General features: G+C 49.1%; 1 protein-coding gene across 3 annotated transcripts; it reads left to right on the forward strand.

The window, feature by feature from the left end:
* Positions 1-3,062: 3,062 nt before the first annotated feature.
* TCEA2 (transcription elongation factor A2) lies at positions 3,063-20,295 on the forward strand. Of its 3 annotated transcripts, none has more exons than XM_079321351.1 (11): positions 3,064-3,275; positions 5,586-5,648; positions 6,246-6,351; positions 7,453-7,543; positions 12,557-12,690; positions 14,097-14,164; positions 14,881-15,024; positions 15,357-15,503; positions 17,336-17,407; positions 17,961-18,803; positions 19,230-20,295. In XM_079321351.1, exons 1-10 carry the CDS (start codon positions 3,207-3,209, stop codon positions 17,967-17,969), a joined length of 903 nt encoding a protein of 300 aa, XP_079177477.1. In that variant the 5' UTR covers positions 3,064-3,206; the 3' UTR covers positions 17,970-18,803; positions 19,230-20,295. The 3 variants fall into 3 exon arrangements, with proteins under 3 accessions (XP_079177476.1, XP_079177477.1, XP_079177478.1); XM_079321352.1 differs by having other exon boundaries at positions 14,097-14,153; positions 14,870-15,024; XM_079321350.1 differs by lacking the exons at positions 17,961-18,803; positions 19,230-20,295 and having other exon boundaries at positions 3,063-3,275; positions 17,336-17,452.
* Positions 20,296-20,376: the final 81 nt, after the last annotated feature.

The raw sequence follows: 20,376 nt of genomic DNA on the forward strand, positions 1-20,376 counted from the left end.
ATAAGTGCTGCTTTGGCAAAGCCTACAACAGCTGCTTCCATCTCCTGCCTCAGCATCTACCACCTACTGATTGTTGTTCTCTGGATGGAGTCACTCATTGCCAGCTCAGAGTCCAGTGTGTCACCCAGGACAGCCAGTCCTCCAAGCAGTGACCCAAGGCTGAGTTCCTGGAGATCTGAGCACCCCTGAAGTTAGGGGGTGTCTTAGGACAGAGGTTCCCTGTGGGTTTTGTGGTGGGTGGATGGACAAGGAGCCCTCATCTCTGCTTTTTCCAAAAGTGGACCAGACCAAGCCTCTGGTGGCTGGGAGCAGAGAAAGGGTGGGGTTTGATGGCTGATCTCCAAATGGCTTGAACTTACTGGGGATAGTGGAAGCAGGGAAAGCTCATCCAACTTGATCCAGCCCATTTGCTGTGCTCAAATCTGATGAGAGCCACTTGGGAAGTACAGTAGCCCAGTGGAAAAAACAGGTGAGATTTTGTGGGGTTTTATTTTGCAGGAAACTTCTCCTGGCTCACCCAGATCTCCCTGCCAAGGGCAGCTGCCAGCAAGGCACCACATAGAGAGATTTTCAGGGAATCTCTTGGTGTGCAGGGGTCAGCAAAAGCCCCCTCCCAGCCTCTCCCTGAGGGACTCGCCCCTGCTCTGTTTTTAGCGCATTCAAGTAGCTGCTTTCACAAGAGGTAAAAGAAAGTTCATGGATCCGTTGACAGATCACCCCAAGCGGGAATTTCTTTGGGAATTCCTGCAATAGCAGGTTGGCTCCCGCGGAGGTGGAGTTTCCTCTGGATCTACCTCCACCCAGGCTTGGGGAGCGCTCCGGCCACCGGCTCCACGCTTGGGGGGCTGGGCTGAGCGACGCCACCGCTGCTTCCCAGCCAAGGTCAGCCAGAATCCCTCCCTGCTCTGCAAGCCTGTTGTGTCCTGTTAACCCTTGGGAAGAGCGGAGCCGCAGGGCTGGGCTGCAGAGCTGCCCTGTGCCCCCAGGCACACAGGGGCAGGGGACATGCCCAGCAGGCACACAGGGCTGCAGGCATGAGGATTTCGTGCCATTCTGTCCTTTGGGGACCCACTGCCACGCAGGCAGTGCTAGACCCTGGGTGAGGCTGGTTGCCCCTGCAGGAGGCCAGCGCTGGCAGGGTGATGGCTCCTGCTCGAGGCAGGGAGCGACGGGGGTGATGGCACTCGGCATCAGTGACTGTGTGCTCTGGAATCTGAGACACGTCCCCAGCCATATTTGTGGTCAGGAACCATCTCTGCATTGCAGCAGCACAAACCACACTCACAGTGGCAGCAGTGCCGCTCGAGCGTGTCTCTGACGCTGAGGATCTGCATGACCCGACCCCACACACGGGACAGGCAGCTGCCCTTTGCAAGGATCTACAGAAGGTCCCCTTGTTGGGACTTGTTTCCTCCTCCCTGACAGAGGTGGGCCTCTCCAAAGTGGTGATGACTGCACAGCCAGACCCTGCACACCCCAAGGGTTGGAGGATTTCCAGGTGCTGCACAGCTCCAGACTGCGGAGTGGAGGGAACTCTTGTTCACAAACATGGGGCCAAGCCAAGAAGTTTCAAGATATCATGCCAGGGAGAGGGTCTGGGGCTCACATTTGTTCTGAGGCCACCTTTGCTGATTTAGGGATGAACTGACATATATCTCACACATCCAGAGAGCAGCTCTTGCTCAAGGGGATCCAAGAGCTCCGTGGTATTGCTATAAATCTCCATGGTATTGCTATAAAGAGCAACAAGCTGGCAGCTTGCTAGTGGGCAGATTTGGGGGTCAGCCACCCATCAGAGCTTTAGCACTGATCTGTTCAATACTTCTCTCACTGGAAGTATTCAAAACTCATCTGGACAAGTGTCTGTGTCACCTGCTTCAGGTGACCCTGACTCCGAAGTGGGGTTGGATGATCTCTAAGCCTTTGAACCCTACCAATTCTGTGATTTTGTGATTATGCCCTCAGTGACTCAGCTGCCCCAGGACAGAGTGCAGTTGGAGATGAGCGCTGGGAATTCTGTTTCCCATGACCTGACTGTGAATCCCGAGGCCACACGTAGCATTCCCTATGCTTCCACATGATCGGGGCAGGACACGGCCGCTCTTCACCAGCACAGTCGGGGGGGCATCCTTTGAAACATCGGCGCTTGGCGAGGGCTGTGCGGGCGGCTGTGCTTGGAAGTTCTCCCTCTGCCAGGAGCCAGCTGGAGGCAGCGACAGCGCTCAGCAGCAGCTCCCGGGGGACGCGCTGCCCTCGCACAGTGTGCGAGTGCCATCTACAGGGGGTCCAGCCCGGCCCCCCAAAACATCCGTCACTGGTAACTGCTGAGCATCCCCAAGGCCGCATGAGGGGCACAGCCTCGGCTTATCCCGGGAGCGGGGTCAGCACAGCCATGGACGAGAGGCACAGTCACAGAATGGCTCGGGGTGGAAGGGGCCAGTAAAGCTCATCTTGTTCCAACCCCCTGCCATGGGCAGGGACACCTTGAACTGTCCCAGGTTGCTCCAAGTGCAATCCAGCCTGGCCTTGGACACTGCCAGGGATCCAGGGGCAGCCACAGCTTCTCTGGCACCCTGTGCCACGGCCTCACCACCCTCACAGGGAAGACTTTCTTCCCGATACCCCATCTAACCCTGCCCTCATTCAGTGTGAAGCCATTCCCCTGCTCTGTCACTCCATACCCTTGTCCAAAGCCTCCCTCCATCCTCTCTTCGAGCCCCTTTAGGCACGGGAAGGGGTTTTAAAGGTCTTCCCGGAGCCTTCTCCAGGATGAACCCCGCAGCTCTCAGCCTGTCTCCACTGCAGGGCTGCTCATTATCTCCGTGGCCTGCTCCGGACCCGCAGCAGCATTTTGGGACCTGGCCGTTCCTGCCGTGCCATGGACGGGCCCGGGGGTCCCTCAGCCCCGGCTCCGCTCCGAGCCCCCTCGGCGGGTCGAACCGCAGGCCCCATAGCGCCCCCGGCGGCCGGGCGGCACCGCGCGGGACGGGCACAGTGCACGCTGGGAGATGAAGTCCCACCCGTGGGCTGTGGTCTGGTAGGAGGCGGGTGGAGCTGGCGTCTCGAGGACTACAACTCCCGTCGTGCCCCACGAGCGCCCGCCCTGACTGCGGCACCGGGGGTTGAGGTGGGCACCGGGCACCGACCGCAGCTCCCCCCGCCCGGACCCCCGTCCGGCCCCGGCACCGATCCCGGGGAGCGGCGCGATGGGCGGGGAGGACGAGATCGTGCGCATTGCCAGGCGCCTGGACAAGATGGTGGCCAAGAAGAACGCGGTGAGTGGCGGCGGCATGGCCCCCGCAGCCCGGTTGGGGTGGGGAGCCGCCCCCTGCCCGGGGCTCTTGTCTGGCGGGCGCGCCCCCCACCCTTCCCGCAGGATCCCCCGCTCGCTGCCGCGCTGGTGGACCCCCAGCTGTCCCTCGGTGCGCGCTGTGAGGGGCGTCCCCCTCCCTAGATCCCGTTCTGGGGGCCTCTCTTTCGGTGCAGCCGCGGTCATTACATCGTGCTGGAGCAGATGCTCCCCCATTAAAGTGGGGTTCTCTCCCCCAGGGCCCGTCGCCCTCTCCCTTCCGCATCCTTTGCGGAGGTGTGGGATCCACCCACTGCCAGTATTTGGGAGGGCAGCGCTGTGTGCCCCCATCTCCGCGCTCCGGGGCTCACGCTGTGCTGCCTGCCCGCTGTCTCCTCTGCACAGCATCCTCAGCCCTTTTCCACTGGGAGCCCTTTGGAAGGGGACTCCCCACCAGCACCGCCTGGAGCTCCGGTGTGCCCTCGGGAAAAACCCCGGTGCTGATGGATTTGCTTCCTGCATCCCCATCCCACTGCAGCCTGCTCGGTGCCGTGGCCTCTGGGGTGTGGAGGGCTGGCCAAGCTGCACTCGAGGGGTCTCAGGGTGTGCTGTGACCTGGGGGGACAGGAGCCGGTATTTTCCAACTTAATGGGATATCTCAGTGCTTGTAGGGGCACAGTGTGCAAGTGCTAAGGCAGAAAGCTGGCAAGGGTTTGTGCTGGAGGTAGGTTGAACATCTGTGTTTGGGGTGGGGAAGAGGGATTTTGGGGCTGGGAAGGGCTGTGGGGAGTGGGAGATGATGGGTGAGGAAGGGAAGGGATCAGAGGAGTGGGATATTTGCGTGGTGGGATGCTGAGTGCTGTTATCACATGAACTTTTGAATGTTGGACTGACCCTGCCAGCCGTGGGCAGGGCAAACACTGTCACTTGTGTCGCTGTTGGAACTACCCAGGGAAGTGTGTTTGGGCTAAAGCACAGCCTGTGATGTCTGTTCTCACTGGTGGCAGGTTTTCAGCATCAGTGTTGAAATAGGAAAGGAGCAGCTTTGCAGATTTTGCTTCCAGCTTAGTTGGGAAAGATACAGCTTCTTACAGGAGGGGTATGCAACATTTCCTCTTGGCTAGCATTTGAGATAGTGCTGAACTGCAGCATGTTGTGTGTTTGCTAATCTTAGAACTCTTCCTGCAGGACAGTTTCCTGGAGTACCTGTTTGTTGCTCTATTTTTTTTCGTGGACCCTCATTTGCTGCCATTTTGCTGAGTGGCACCATTTGGAGTCAGGAGTCACCAGGTCACTTTGGGTGTTCAGGGCTGGAGGAGCAGGAAGGTGTGAAACAGCCTGAGGGGGAAGGCAGTCCTTAAATGTGTGCTTTATGCTGGTTTGAGTTGTCCTGTGCACGCTGAAAGCTTTGACTCTGCTTTGATTTTGGCATCTGCTCTGTAGGCTGGATTGCAGCTGGGCTGCTCCTGGGATGAGCTGGAAGCAGCCCTTCTGCATAGGGAGGATGGGATGTGAGGCCAGGGCTGGCAGTGCAAGCAGCTTCCATTCCCTACAGTGGTGCCTGTGCAGGCCTTGTGCTGCAACTGGGCTTGGAGTGGTTGGTGTTGTACATGAGCTGCTGAATATGAACACTGGAAGCCTTGTTTGAGGGAAGGGGGTTGGGAGGAAAGAGCCAGCTGAATGGAGACAGGCCTACCCAGGCTGGGGTGTGCTAGAGGGAGACAACTGATTTCCAGTTCTCTGAGTGACTGCCAGTTTTAGGTTTCTACAGATTCCTAGTCAGATTTTTCCTGGTCCTGGGTTCTGTTATGTAGAGATGATCTAGGGAGACTTCACAGAAGAAGTTTCAAGTGACTAACTCTTCAGCATCACAGCTTGCTGGCTTTGCTGCTGGTCTCAGCTTTTGTCCTGAGCAGAGTGGGGTATTAATATGAAAGCTAGGAAACAGCTACATGGAGTCATTGACAGCTGTAATTCAGAGTGTGTTTTTCAGGTGTGAAAAATGTTCAGTGTGCCAGAATAATAAACTAATGCTGCACTTGCACCATACACAGGCAAGGGCCTGTAGCACTCTAGTAGTCTTCTGTTTTACCCATTCCAATAATTCAGGTGCCTTCAGGTTGCAGGATCTACTATCTGTCTGGAACAGCAACCCCAGCAGTCAGCTTGTTGTTGTTTCATGGAATGCTCCTTGGTGTTTTTCCCTTTGAATTCAGCTTTCTGTGTCTGTTCCTAAGCTGTTGAATTTCTTTAATAAAAGCCAAGGCACTCATCCTCTCTCTCTTTTCCTCTCCAGGAAGGTGCAATGGATTTACTGAAAGAACTGAAAAGTATGCCTATGACTTTGGATTTACTGCAGGTGAGTTGCACAGTTATAGTAAAAAGCTGAAGTTTGCATCTGCATGAGTTCAAACTTAATAGATTTCCTCACACTTCTCACCTCATGCAAAGAATCAAAATAAACATTAAATCCAATAAATAGTGCAGAAGTTGGGTTTTGGACTTGCAGTTAAAGAGCTCTGGGTCACCATGTGTGTATACTCAAATCTTGTTTGTTGGCTGCAAAAAGAGGAAAGACTGGGTTAAAGTAGCAAACACAGAGGGCAGTCGTGGGAGAAGTTTTTTGTATTGTTGATATTTAGGACACTGGGGAGGAGTGAGCAGAATTACAATTTAGAGGTTGTGATGCATCTTGGAGTTTTTCACTCTAAGCTTGAATGTCACTTACAAGTGTGTGGGGAAGGGATTTGTGGGAGGTTGGATGTGTCTTCTGTTCAGTTATGCAAGCTGGAGAATGTCACCTCCCTCTTCCAAAGCTCTAAAGATCATGGAATTGTTCTGAAAACCTTTGGATACTCCTGTCTTGATCATGGCTTTGGCTGTCATTATTTGAGATTCCAGTTAGTAACTAATAATGGATCAGTTGTGGAGTGATTCAGGGGGTGTTCCCTTGCAGTCCACCCGCATTGGGATGTCGGTGAATGCGCTGAGGAAACAGAGCACAGATGAAGAAGTGATATCACTTGCCAAATCCCTCATCAAATCTTGGAAGAAACTTCTAGGTAAGGAAATCAGCATGTTCCTGTCAGATTCAGCTTGTGAACAGGCTGCCTTCAGTGGGAGGCTGAGTTTTTTGGGAGAGCTTATCTCTTGTTCTGAATAAACATTCTAGCAAATCAGCCTTTACAATTCCACCCTCTCTGTCTTTCAAGTTTTGTGTCCTATCATGCATTCCCCTAGATTTAGCTCCTGTTTAGCCAGCTCATCATTGGAAGAGCACTGAAAGCTTCAGGACTGTTAACTTATACCTCTTGACATAATAATTAGCAATGCTATTTGTAGAAACAATATCTGTGCTCTGAACCCTGTGCTGCCACTTGTGCTCTGTGTGGCATTAACACCATGTGTGCTGTCAGCCTTGTGCAACAGCTCAGGAAGGGGGGAAGTGATGGGATGCATTTTGGGTGGTGAGTTGGAGAAGGATCTTAGTTCACTATCTTGGCAAATAAACTCACATGGGCCATTTCCAGCTGGAGAAGCTTTCCTGGTTATAGGCTCCCATTTCTTGCTAGGCTGGATGAGTGCTAAAAGGGCTCTTTTCCTGTGCTGCCTGGATTGTTACCTCCTCATTAGATTGGGTGTGTGTTGGCTAGACTCAGACAATTTACCTCAGGGTCAAACTTGTTCTACAGTGTCATGAAAGTCCTCTCCAGGGTTGTGCTGTTGGCTTTCAGCAGCATTTAGGAATCAGAAGAAGCTGTACTCTCACCAGGACCAGCCTGTACTGGCCCTTCAGCTGGTGTTGGCCTGAAATCCTGCTTTTAGTTGTGCTTGAGAGAACTTGATCTAATCCCTGCTCAGCAGCCTCTGAAAGAAACTTTTGTGAAGAGGCATGTCTTGTGAGGAAGCTTATCTCCCAGACAGGGAAACTGATTGCTCTCTAGTTTGGTAAGGAAAGCTTTTGTTTGATTTGGTTTCTACTTGGAGGCAAGGAAAAGGTCTGTTGGAAAGCAGGAAGGCCATGAAGGCATTTTCTCCTGATTCTTTTTGGGGGAATAACAGCTTGCTTTAGGCCAACAGTGGGTAGTGTGAAAATATTGAGGAGTATAGGCAGGGCTGTAGCATAAAGACCAGTTCTGAATGGATTCCTCTTTTGAACACAGATGCTTCTGAGGAAAAAAATGAGGAGAAAAAGAAAAGCCTATCTTTGCCAACATCTTCCTCCAGGGATACTGGTAACTCAAGAGACCAAAGGTAATGCTTCCTTTTTTACCAAAGATGACACTGTTAGAGAATTTAAATGTTCTTAAGGAACCTTACCTTAATTTTTATTTTTCAGTGTCTGAGTCAGGAATTTTGTGTAGTCAAATTTCTGGTCAGAGACACTGAAAGTGTTTCTTCTTCAAGGTTGGTCTGTGTGGTGCTATTAACTAACTCTAATACAGAATTACACATCTAAAAATGCAGTGGATTTAGTGAGTTTTAAAATTTAGTACATATTTTATTTAATTTTTTTTCTCTTGGTTCTGTGTTGTTTTTTCTAATAGAAGAACATTCCCCTATTCTTTTTTTATGTTGCATTTTATGCATTTTTGTTTATTTCTAACTTTGAACTCCTTAGAGTGAAGATTATTTTTGGCCTTTCCAGTGTCAAGTGATGGATGGGATTGATTGATACAACACTAAAGTAAAACTTCCATTTCTTTGTCCTTGACAAATGCCAGGAGAAGTCCCCTTCTCCCTGTGGCTGATGTCCCCCAGCTGGCAGGTCAGCTGCATGCTTGCTCCTTGCCATGCCTTGACTGCTGCATCCTGTTTCCACTGCCTGTGACTGCAGTTGTTGAGTGCAGACAGTGATCAAAGGGGAAGGGAAAAATGGGATTGAAAGCTTTGTTCTAGAAATTTCTCCCAGCCTCAGATCCCAGGAGGGTGTGTGCTTCCTAGATTTGGCTCTTAAGTGCTTTATCCAATTTCCCAAGTTTGACAGAAGATTTAGAGTATTCAGGCTGTAGTCCTGCTGGTTTGCAGGATTTTCCATGTTTGCAGCCTTTGTTGGTCACTTTCTTGTCACTTCTGTGTTTTTGCTCAGCTCTCTCAGGCTTTGTACTTTGGGGTGAGCCTTGATACAGAGCTGCTGATGCTGATCTCCATGACTTTAAAGGATTGGTATCTTTGGTTATCTCACTTCCATAAAATGGGAAAAAGGATTTGCTAAGTATTGCAATGAAAGGACCTGGGAGACTTCACAGCCAGGCTGAGTTCAGTGGTGCAGTGCAGAGTGGGAGCCAGGGCTGTCCAGATCTGTGTGGGATTTCACTCTGAACAGGATCTTGGCTGTAGGCACAGAGGCAAAGCCCCTCCTTGCTGCCTCCTTGCTCTGTCACTTATGGGACATGTAGAGTGGAGCACAAGCTCTGCCTTGTGCTGCTGATGTTCCCTTGTGCTTTAATGTGCTGCAGATACTGCAGTTTTATGGGGTTTTTTAATCCTTGTTGCTTTTTACTTGTATTCAGCCTCCATCTTCTGACTGGCAAAGCATCCCCTTGGCTGTGAAGGATGAACAGAAGCCAATGGATTAGTGTAGCCTAGACCAGGAGCAGGGGCCAGCTCCTGGTGTCAGTCTGTTGAGCTAGGCTCTCTTCCAGAAACACGAATGTTTTTTCTCCAGTCCTGTAAAATAAACTACTAATCTGCCTGAAAAAAAATAATAATTTATTGGCAGAGCAGAGACTCTGTTCTTTGAAGCAGAGACTGCAGTGGAGTCAGACTGTTTGCTCTGTGTGTGATAGCTGGTTCAGATGAGGCTGCTGTCAAGACACCAAAAAGATCAGTTTGTATTCAGATGCTTCAGACTCCTTAGTCTGTTAGATATTGGCTGTGCCTTCCATTTCGATCAGGAAAAAATATTTAACTAACTCTTAGCCTGAAACTCATCTTGCTTTCTGGAGCACAGATGTAGAAATCCCTGTGTAGTGACTGGAGCTATCACTGCAAGACCTGAAGGCTCTGAGCCAGCCAGTGTGGAGCTGGCACCTGTGAATTTAGATCTGCATTACTCTAATCTAAAGCATATTCTCTTGTGCTGTAGAGTTTCAGACCCATGGTGTAGTACATTTTAATGGGCTGTGTCTAATGTTTCTGTCTCTGGCAGCATGAGGGTTTTCTTTTCCAGGATTCTCTAAACTGCCTTTATTAGGAGCTTTTGGATCTGTGGCCTGAATTTAGCTCTTCTGTAGGATTTTCTTCCAGTGCAGCTCTGAGTCCTGCTTGCAGTCCCTGGCTGCTGCTTTGCCACCATTTTGTTCCAGCATAACCTTGTTTTATGTATAAACTTTTGCTGCCTGGGTAGATTTACAAGCTCTTTCTCCTGTTTAACAGGAACAGTGTGAACCACAAGGATTTCCTGAAATAAGTCTTCTAGGTTTGTTTGAGCTCTATTTCCCAACTATTCTATTTATAAACTAACCTCTAAACCTTAATAAATAATTTTCTGTCTTTGGAATGGCTGAGAAGTCTGTTTCATCTAATTCTTGAGGGATCAGCTCTCATCTCAGTGCATGGTTGATGTGTGTGTGTGCAGGCAAAGGTATCTTTTCTCATCAGCTAACAAAAGTGGGACTACCATGCTGAGCTATCTTGCTGAGCTTTTTTTCCACCCCCCAAGGAATAAACATCTCAATATTCAAGTCATAGCATTTGCAGATAGAACCTTCCTGAAAAATCAAGCATTATCTCTGCAAATAAAGGTTTGAAGACTTGTGTTTGAGGACTCCTTCTAGTGAAGGGCAGTGCTCTGAGTTCACACTGAGGTCACTGAGTTCACACACCAGGTTTTGCTCTGGGAAACCTTTGTTTGCTGCTTGCAAAATGATACAAAATTTAAATCTGGAAGAGATCTCAAACTTCTGCAGCCCCTCCTCAGCTCAGCACAACCTCTGCCTGAGCTGTCCCTGAGGCTTTTTTCAAGCTCTTCACAACACTGGAAAACTTCAGGGCAGGGCATTTCCACAGCTGCCCTTGGCAGTATTTCCAATTCATAACTCACCTTTACAGTTTAAAACTTACTCTCAATCAAAACCTATCTTACTAAATTCATTTCTACACCCCTTTTGTGGATTTTTTCCTACCATCTTCCTTTGTAAGGAATTTCAGGACTTGTCTCCTTTAAGTTTCCCTTGCCACAAACCACCCATATTCCTTCAGTACTTTTTTTACTGTAAGTATGTTTTGCCTTTATCCTTTGGGAAGTCTAATTTTTCCAAACTATTTTATGTAACATGAGAAGCTGTGATTTTTTTAGATGGGTTATTCCTGAATTATTGGTTATTCCTTAGTGTATGCTCTGGTATATACACCCCCATGAGTGTTGCCTGTGATTTGTGTGTTGCTTCTTAAGCACAAAAGTACCTGATGGCAGTTTCTACATTCCAGATGGGAGAAAATCATCATCTAATGGATTATTTAAAGGCTAAGTTGTTTCTTCTTTTTGTAACATGTGCAGTGTAAATCCTATTGAATGTTTTGAGCTGTTTGGATACAAATCTGTTCTTTAATAAGCTCCTGCAGTGCCGACCAGTAAGACCAGCTGGTAAAAAGGGGTTTTATTCAACTACTGGTCAAAGAGAAACACAGTGAGCTCACAGTACAATCTCCCTCACAGAGTGCATCATCTCCTTCATATGAGCAAGAAATCAAAGTTCTTCTTTGGTTTGACCTGAGCAATTTTCCAAAGGTTCAATGGTGGATGCTTCTGAAAAGGGCTTGGCAAGGTTCTGAACTGTGGAAATCCAGTAGCCCCAGTAGTGATCTGTGGGATTTGAGCCAGATTGGATATGACCTTAGTCATAGGAGCTCCCAGGATAAGTCCCTAAAGTCATCTGGCTCAGTTTGTGTGGCAGCAGATTCAGAAGGTTTCCAGCTTAGTGCTGTTTTTTTGTGGGCTGACTAATCCCTTCCTGGACAGTGTAGTGGAAGTGCTTGTTCATAACAAATTTATTTTTGATGGCAAAGAGCTGGCAGTAGTGACCCAGCTTAACAAAAATTGTCAAGCCACTTGGATCTTCAAGAAGATATTGCCATCATGGCATGGGTGAAATATTGAGGTTTCTTTTTTTCCCTTTCTGTCTCTTTGTGTAATAATACCAGGCATTGGCCATAAATACAGGAAATTTTACAGCCAAATCACTAAAGCCAGAGCAATCTTTGCTGAAAAAAAAATTGCTGTTCTGCTGCCTAGATTTAAGGGGAAGAACAAAGCTCTAGAAAATCATCTGTGAATCATACTAACCCAGATCTTTTACCAGCAGTGTTTGCAGGACCGACTAATTCCATGTGCAGATGTTAGACTTTCAGGGTGCACAACCAGCTGAGCTGCTCTTTGAGGTTCCTTCTCTGCATACAGACCCTGCAGTAGTGACTCAGCCTGCCCACATCATGTGCTGATTGTGCAGGCAGGTCTCCATCCAGCTCCCCTGGCAGGTGACCTGACTGAGTCAGCCACAGCAGGCAGGTGTTTGCATTTCCTTGCCTGTGCCTGTGATTGCTCGCTGGTGGAAATGCAGTTATTTTTGAGAGCAAAGCAGTATTTCTTAGTCCTGTGCTAGCTTGGCATCAGTATGAGCTGTGTAGGGCTGCTCTTCTGTGAGATGAGTAATCAGTGTCTTGCTCAGATTACAGGAAAAAGGAAGATCTTTTATGTGCTACACTTTGATGGTGGTGTTTTTAAAATATCAAAGCTGAAGGAGCCATTTTCTTTCTTTTTCTTTGTTTTCCTTAGCACAGCTCCTTCTTCTGGAGCTTTCTGCTTGCTTTGTTCTGAGGGCAGTTATGGGCCTGGTGTCCTGCAAAGTTAAAGAGGAAAGAAGTACCATGAATCTGCACTGCACTGCCAAACTGAGAGAATGCTGATGGTCTCAGATGTCCTGGGTGTATTTGGGTTACTGGTGCTGTCCAACAGTAATGTTTTCACTTGATGCCCAGTGGTGCAGCAGCTGATACGTGTTGAATAACACAAGAAGGTTGGCAGGGTTGTTCATGGATTAAACCTCTGCTGGCAGCCAGCAGTGTCCACAGGAGAGCTCGTGTGTGAGCTGAGGGCGTTGGCTGCTGTGCTGTGCTCTGTGCTGATCTGGGATAGTGACTTTGCACTGTGTTCTGACTGGTTCTGTGTTATGATTAACAGGATGCTTGGCCACATACCTGCTGCTTCCTTCTCTGCTCTCAGTGGTCCAAACTGAGATATTCTGACAGGTGAAGTTTTTCTTTTAGCTCCAACAAAAGGCAGGAGCCTCCAAAGACTCCGACCACCCCCAAAATCACCACCTTCCCTCCGGCCCCCATCACCTGCGACGCTGTGCGCAACAAATGCAGGGAGATGCTGACAGCAGCTCTGCAGGCTGATGGTAAGTGCTGGGGGAAGCCATGCATTGCCCCAGGTGCTTCAAGCTCCTGGACCATTCTGACAGAGACTGTCAGTGCCAGCTCAGCTTAGGCACACTGTTCTGGAGCAGCCTTGTCACAGGATTTTTGCCACAGCTCAGTCTAGCCACTGGCCACCCCTTTGATGAAGTGGCTGCTATTGCAGCATTTTTGGACACTTACACAGGGACCTGGCTGGAGCTGGAGGCATGACAATGTGTCAAGCAATGGCTGTTAAGAACATGGGGTTTGTCACACAGGGTTACTTGGGGTCTTCTGCTCTGCAACATGGGGTGGTCTGTGCAGAAGTTTCATCTTTCAGGTGTGCAGGGATTTGCTTCAATTTCTAGATCTTTTCTGATTATTGAAATAGAAGCTGTCTTTCCTGTCACCCTTGGGGCACAAAATGAAGCTGTAACTCAGTACATGGACTTTGTAGGAATAGTGCTTATGCCAGTCAGCATCTGCTGCCAATCTGCTGCCTTTGCAGACAGGAGCTCCTTAAATACTGTGGTACTCTGGATCTGGGGTGGAACAGATCCCTCTTGCATTCAGACTGTGCCATCTCAAGTGAGAGGCAACTGCAGGTTCTCAGCATGTCTAGAAATTTGAGCATCTGGTTACATCCACATTGCAGATCCCTTTTAAAAATTGGGGTCTAAGCACTGCAGAGTCTTATTAGTTTGGAGCCAAGGAATGTAGATGACAGATGGAGAAGTTCATGAGGTCTTCATTTCTAGCCTTCCTGTGCATGTGTTTATATGCGGCATTAAATGCTTTGCACATCTCTTAGAAAAACCCTTTCCATATGAAATCTTGGAAGGAACTCCCTTGAGCCTTTCCCTAAGCTCAGCTGTGCCCTTTCTTCCCTGCTTTATGGTGTTGGTTATCATACTGGCTGTTCAAATCCATGGCAGTTATGCACTCTGTAAGATGCTGTTAAACTGGTGTGTGGGAGAAGGGGGGAGGAGCAGACAGTCCTGAGTTGAGATGAGGAAGGGAGGCTTGATCCTGATGCTGCATGCCTCCAGGCCCTCCCAGATGGTTGGTCTGAGTAGAGTTACTTGTCATTGAGCTGAATATCTGAGAAAACTCAATTCCTTATTTCAATTATATGAAAAATATATTGGAAAACTAAGCTCTTGGGCCAAGGCTGTTGTTAGCTTTGTCTCATGCAGTCCATATCCTAGAGGCACAGGGCACAGACTGGCTAGATTAATGTGTTTTCATCACTGCCCTTTTCCAAAGGGTCAGAGAGTACCAAGGGCAAAGGCCAAGATGCCATTTGATGGGAAGAGCATGTGAATCAGATCTGTAGCTCAGAAATACTGAGCCTGGGGAGCCCTGGCTGGCTGGAAGGAACTGAACTCCTGTTTCTGCTGTCTTACAGACGACTACATCGCCATCGGTGCCGACTGCGAGCACATAGCAGCCCAGATTGAAGAGTATATCCTTGCTGTACTGTGCTTCCTCAAGGGCTGCATGCCTCCAGCAGTGAAATCCATGTGCTCAAAGGAAAAACAGGACTGTCTGTGCATAAATGTTCTGCTGAAGCTTGTCAGGGTTCTGGGTCTGGTTCCAGCTCTGCTTTGCTGAGTTCTGGGTCACTAAGGAACTGCCAGTGTGGAGTGGGGAGCTCAGAGACTGTAATGCCTGGTTTGTCTTTTACATCAGAATTCTGTTTCCTGCTTTTGATACTGTTTCCAAATACATGCAACTTCCCTGTGCTCCCTGTTGAGGAAAGTGTGCTGATCTAGACAAAAGCAATGGAAAGGATGGAGCAATGAGGATCAAGTTCCATGTTGATGTCAGATAAGCTTTATGGGAGGAGTTTGCTTGGTTTGGTGACTGTGGGGTTGGAGGTGCAGCTGGGCTTTCTCAGTGGAGAGACTTTTGGCTGCCTTGCTGAGAGAAAGGGAAGGTTGTAGAAGCTGAGCATAGCTGAATATTTCCAGCACAGTGAAACAGCCCAAGCTGGAAGCCCCTGGACTTTGGGACTGTATAAACCTGCTCTCAAATCCAGCACAGACCTCCCAGAGCAGATGCTGCTGTTGGGTCCCAGCATCTCTATCCTGGCAGTGGGTGACAATCCCTGCTCTTCACAGGTGGTTGGGAAGTGCTTGATGCCTCTGGCTTGGTTGCAGGCTCCTTGACTGCCCTTACGCATCTACCAGGATGTCAAGAACACCGACATGAAATACAAAAACCGCGTCAGGAGCCGCATCTCCAACCTGAAGGACTCCAAAAATCCTGAGCTGAAAAAGAACGTGCTGTGTGGGGCCATCACCCCTGAGCAGATTGCAGTGATGACCTCAGAGGTGAGAGCAGGCTTTGCTTTTCACAGGGGATGTGCCCTGAGGCTTAGCTGGGCTGCTGCCAGGGTTGCAGTTTTCTCAGAAGCTGCTGCCAGAGTGCATGGAGTGAGCTTGCTGTGGGGTTTGCAATGTGGGGAGTGGTTTGTTGGGCCTTCACATCATTCTGGGGCCCTGGGTATGAACCAGAAACCAGAATTGCAACAGGCTTTCTGTCTTAATGCCCATCTGTCAGGCTGCCTTGTCCTGTTGGCTCTTTCCACTGTAGTGGGTGTGGTGGTAAAACTGGGCAGATGTGATTTTATTGCTTTTTTTTTCTTTTTTTTTTTTTTTTAAAGGAAATGGCCAGTAATGAGCTGAAAGAGATCAGGAAAGCCATGACAAAAGAAGCAATCCGAGAGCATCAGATGGCCAAGACAGGAGGGACACAGACTGACCTCTTCACCTGTGGGAAATGCAAGAAGAAGAACTGCACCTACACCCAGGTTGGTTTTCCTGCTCCTGTCTTGGCCTCTGCAGAGGACATGGTCCAGCACAGTCACAAGCTTGCACTGCTCTGGGACAGGTCCTGCAGCACAGCACAAATTTTGCTACTGGTGGACAGAAAACACTCAATGTTGTCTAAAATGTACTTCTGCACGTGTTTCTGTGAGCTTGTGTAACTTTTGGGCTCACTTGTACAAGAGCAGGAGTTGTGCAGCACTTAGGAAGCCTTTGGAAGTTCAGCAGTGCTCTATGCTGAAAGCAGGTGCTGGGAATGGTGGGATTCAGACAAGAAGGGAGTGGGTAGTGTAGAGAAGAGGCTGTAGAAACTGAATCAGACACGTTGATGGTACTAAAAGCACAAATTAAGAATGTAGATAACCTGCTGCTGGATAAGTCCCAACTTATTTAAAATCAAATAGCATGAAATGGGTGAAACAAAAGAAATAAATGAAGCTGTGATGTAAGCAGACAGGATTTTCCTTCCCCATGACCAGCTGCTGGAAGCCTGCATTACCAGTGCTTTTTAGCTTCCATGTTTGTGCCAGGCATCTGGAGATAAATGTGTCTTTGCTGTGAGTCAGTGGTTTAAAATGTGCAGATACCCAAAAATGCACCAGCAGCCACCAGATTGCTGCTGAGTGACTGCGCACAAACTGCGTGTGCAAGCGCCGGCTGAGACTCCTGCATCTGCTTGGATTGACATAGCAACACATGGAAAGAGAAGGAGATCCAGCAATCTGACTAGGGAGTTTCCTTTGGCTCAGCAGCAGCCTTGCATCCCACAGGCTGGCTCAGGCCTCTTTCTGCCAGTGCTCCCAGTGAGCATTCCTGGGCTGTCCCAGCACATGGCACTGTCTCCACCTGTAGTGGGCTGGAGTTCGACTGCCTGGGATTTCAGCAGGAGACAGCAGTGTCTTCTAAACAGAAATATCAGGAGGTTTTCTGTATTTTGATTTGTTTTCTAGTGAAATCACTAGTGGGTGATGAGATGTAAGTCTCAAGCAGATGAACAGGCATTTATGAGCATGTTGAAAGCAGACAGTAAAGGGGGAGAATTACAGAATTTAGCTATCCAGCATTCTTGCAAAAATGGTTAATTTGCATCATGCAAATACTGTGACTGTTGCACATTGGGTAATTACACATGTAGATCCCCATAATCACCCCTCGGCACAGTTCTGCCTGACTAGTGTGGGGAGTACCAGTGTTTTCAGTCCAGATCTGCCTTGTGGTATTCAAATGTCACGAAAATCTGGTTTTTAGTAAAGTATGTGTTTCTGGCAAGAGCCAGTCAGAGGCAGCAATCACATCTGGGTTAAATATCAGAGTTCCTTAATGGCTCAAACACAAACCAGACTGGAACTGTGCAGAACCTGGTAACCCAGAGTGTGTTCCTGTGAGGCCAGGATGTAGGACTGCTCTGTAAATGGGAATGGTTTGAGTGCTTTTTTATGTTCTTGTTCTTGGGACTGAGGGATTTGTCATGGCAGTGCTGGCTACATCCCTTCCTGAGGGACAGTTTGGGGAGGGATTGGCTGTGGGCATGTTCACTTTCAGAGTCATCTGCAAGAAATGGGCAGTAGATTGGGTGAGGAGGGAAATGTGCTGTCCCAGAACTTGTTACTCAGGTAATGTCAGCCTGAAGAGGGTTATGATGTGTATACATGTGTGTATCGGTGTGTAACACAACCACCAGACTTACTTTACTGGAAAACCCCTCATCCCAAACCACAATCTCTCATTGATTTTGAGAGCCCAGCATGAATCCCTGGAGGCTGGAGGGGAGGGCCATGTGTGATGCTCAGCTCTCACATCCCTTCTGTCCCCCCAGGTGCAGACCCGCAGCTCCGATGAGCCCATGACCACCTTCGTCGTGTGCAATGAGTGTGGCAATCGCTGGAAGGTAGCACACCAGGGCTATTACTGGCACTGAGGGGTGTTGGGCTGGCTGCACCCACCATGCTGCAGGCCCTTGGCTGCTGCTCAGTGGTGCTTGCCAAACCCTCACTGGCTCTAGAGAGTGATCTTCCCCCCTCCCCAGCACAAAGGCAAGAGCTTTTGGGTTCATCCCTGCTGATCAGCTGGGGTCATTCCCACATTCCCTGTTCTTCTCATATCCCTTCTTCTATAATCAACTTTACAGTGCTTTCCATGCTGCCTTTGCCCTCTGAGGGTAGTGGTGATGATGTTCAGGATTTCAAAACTGCTCTTTTGTGCTGTGCACAGAGCTCAGGAGTGAGCAGAAACCTCCTGGTCAGTGCTGAGCAGAAATGATGTCACTACAAAATGCCAAACAGCAAAAAATTCACATGGGAGCTCCCTTTGGCCCCTGCTTCTGAGAACCCCCAAGCCCTTGCCAGCTTCTGCAACAAGCCCACACATGGATCCTTACCTTCTTCTGCAGTCCCCTTGGCAGTGAGGTTTCTAACTGGGGTTTAAACTCCCTTCTCTTGCAGTTCTGCTGACATGTGCCATGGCCCGAGAGCGGCAGCCAAGCGCAGACCTGAGCGCAGCCTCCACACGCCGGCTCCCGCCGCAGTTGTGTTTGTGTCCCAGTGAGTTTGCATTGTCACACGCTGAGAGCAGCAGCAGGGAGGCCTGGGCCTCAGAGAGCCACAGCCCTGGCTGACAGCTTGGCAGGAGAGTCACTAAACACACCCAGTCATTACTTCCTCATCCTAAGCGAGTATGGTCACTTTCTCTTCAAAACTAATATTAAACATTTTTGTCAGTTTCTGACTTTTATTTCAACTGTGTGTGCAGCACTTTGTTTTTCCAGCATGGGAATTTGACAGGCGGTCCATGTCCAGGTGGATGAGGACTGAGCAATGCCTGGAGCAGCAGAAAGTGAGATGTGACTTGCAGGCACACCCTCTGTGTGAAGGCTTGTTTCTGTCACCTCATGGAATCTCAACCACTGGGCCAAGGCCTGGGGCAGCTGGGTGGGCAGCACTGTTGACAGGACACAGCTTTTGGAGCAGAGATCAAATGTTGCTTTCCATCTTGGCAGTATTCATTGGATTTTGCACTGATTCCTTGGCATCTTGAGCCTTTAAATGCCAATAGCATTGGCTGCTGTGAAGATAAGAATGTACTGCCTAGGTATAACAAACTGAAAGCAGAAAATTCCACCCCAAACTGTTCAAAGAGAGTCCCAGGCACTTTCCTGTTTGTGCTCTGCTTGTAGCTTGACAGCTGAAAAACACCCTGGAGTTTCAGAGGGGCTTTCTGGAGAGGCTCAGGAGGAGGGAAAATGCTGCAAATACAGGAAATTTTCCAGAGGCTTGGATCTGGACAAGGTAAGGGCTAGAGGGATGGGTGGGAGCTGTTAGCATTTAGCTGTAGAAGTGGAGGAGATTTGAAGTGAGCTCAGAGTTGGTGCTTGGAAGGGGTCAGATAAGGAAAGATCCTGTAGCGAAACCAGCCCCAGGTGCCACATCTGCAGATGTGACTGGAGGAGACCTGCAGAATCAGGCTCCTTCTGGGAGCTGAAGCTAAAACCTGGTGGGGAAATTCCATCTGAGCTCACAACAGCTTTCAGCCAGACTTAAAATCCCTCTTCTTTCCTTGTCATAGGCTTTTACTGGGGTGATGCAGCATTTGGGGGACCCCAGGAAGGTCTGTGGGTCTGAGGCTGCCCGGGAGCAGTGCTGTGCTCTTGTGCTGACGGGCAGGGCAGGAGCATTTGCAGTCACATCTCTGATGGCATCGCTTCCCTCTTCCAGAGTGAAAAACAAGTATTTCCACTGGCTCCCCAGCATGCCAGACAGCAGACACTGAGCAGAGACCTCGGAGATGTTTGGAGAGGAGTGAGCAGCCACATGAAAGCAGCGGAAAACGTGCTCCCAGCCCCTTTGAGGGCTGTGCTGCTCCGGAGGCAGGGATCCCACCAGCATCCTTCGCTCAGGGCTTTCACTTTACAGGGTGCAGCCAAGTCTCCCAAGAAGGAAAATATTCAAAGATGCTGACAACTCCTTTAAGCCTCACGAGTCTTGTGGTGAATGGGATTATTCAAGCCAGGCTTGGGAGGGAGCAGTGTCCTCGCAGTGATGCCGAAAAAAAAAAAGCTTCAGCATCTGAAAGCCACACTGACCACAGCACTGGCTCGTGTGCTGGGAAAGGGAGCCAGCTCTTTACCAGTGCCTCTGCCTTTCTTCTTGTGTTCCTGTGAGGAGTGGAGCTGAGCTTGTGTACAGCCTTCTGACAATCCTGAATTAGATACCAAGAGTCCCAAGGAGGAGTTTGGGAAATGTACCATGTCATTTTACAGTGCTGTTTTATAGGATAACCAAGGAGAGCCAGGGAGGGGAAGCACACTGGATAAAGAGGTGTTTCAGAAATAAAGATTTGCTTGTAGGGTGCTTAGAAGGGATTGGGAGCAAGAGAAATACTAATTATCTCATGGCAGCAGGGTCTTCCCTGTGCTGAGACCTCTGTGCTTTGTGAAGGGGCTCTGACCTCTGCCATGCTCTAGAACAGCTTCAGAGATGTTCAACTTCCAACCCTCAGGCTGGGGCCACATTTGAGAGCATTTCCTTTACTCACAGAATAAACCCAGAACTAAAACTTCCCCTGTGCAGGGTGGGGATGCTGTAAGGGTGCAGACTGGGGGAAAACCTGCCAGTAATAACAATACCAACATTCCTAATAAACCATTGCTGGTCTCTTTCAAAAATACATTTTCTTGAACTGTATTTCCAGCTTGGCAAAGAAAACTAAATTTACTGACATGAATTTCCACACAGTCATGCCATGAGGAAGGAAGGAAACGAAAACAAAAAAAAAAAACCTGAAAGAATTGGTTTGTTTAAAAAATATGTTCAGTAAAAAGCACTTATTTTTCTTTTGGAAGGGTTGAAGGGAGGAGGGAAG

The sequence above is a fragment of the Erithacus rubecula genome (assembly GCF_903797595.1).
Source record: "Erithacus rubecula genome assembly, chromosome: 18".
Taxonomy (NCBI): Eukaryota; Metazoa; Chordata; class Aves; order Passeriformes; family Muscicapidae; genus Erithacus; species Erithacus rubecula.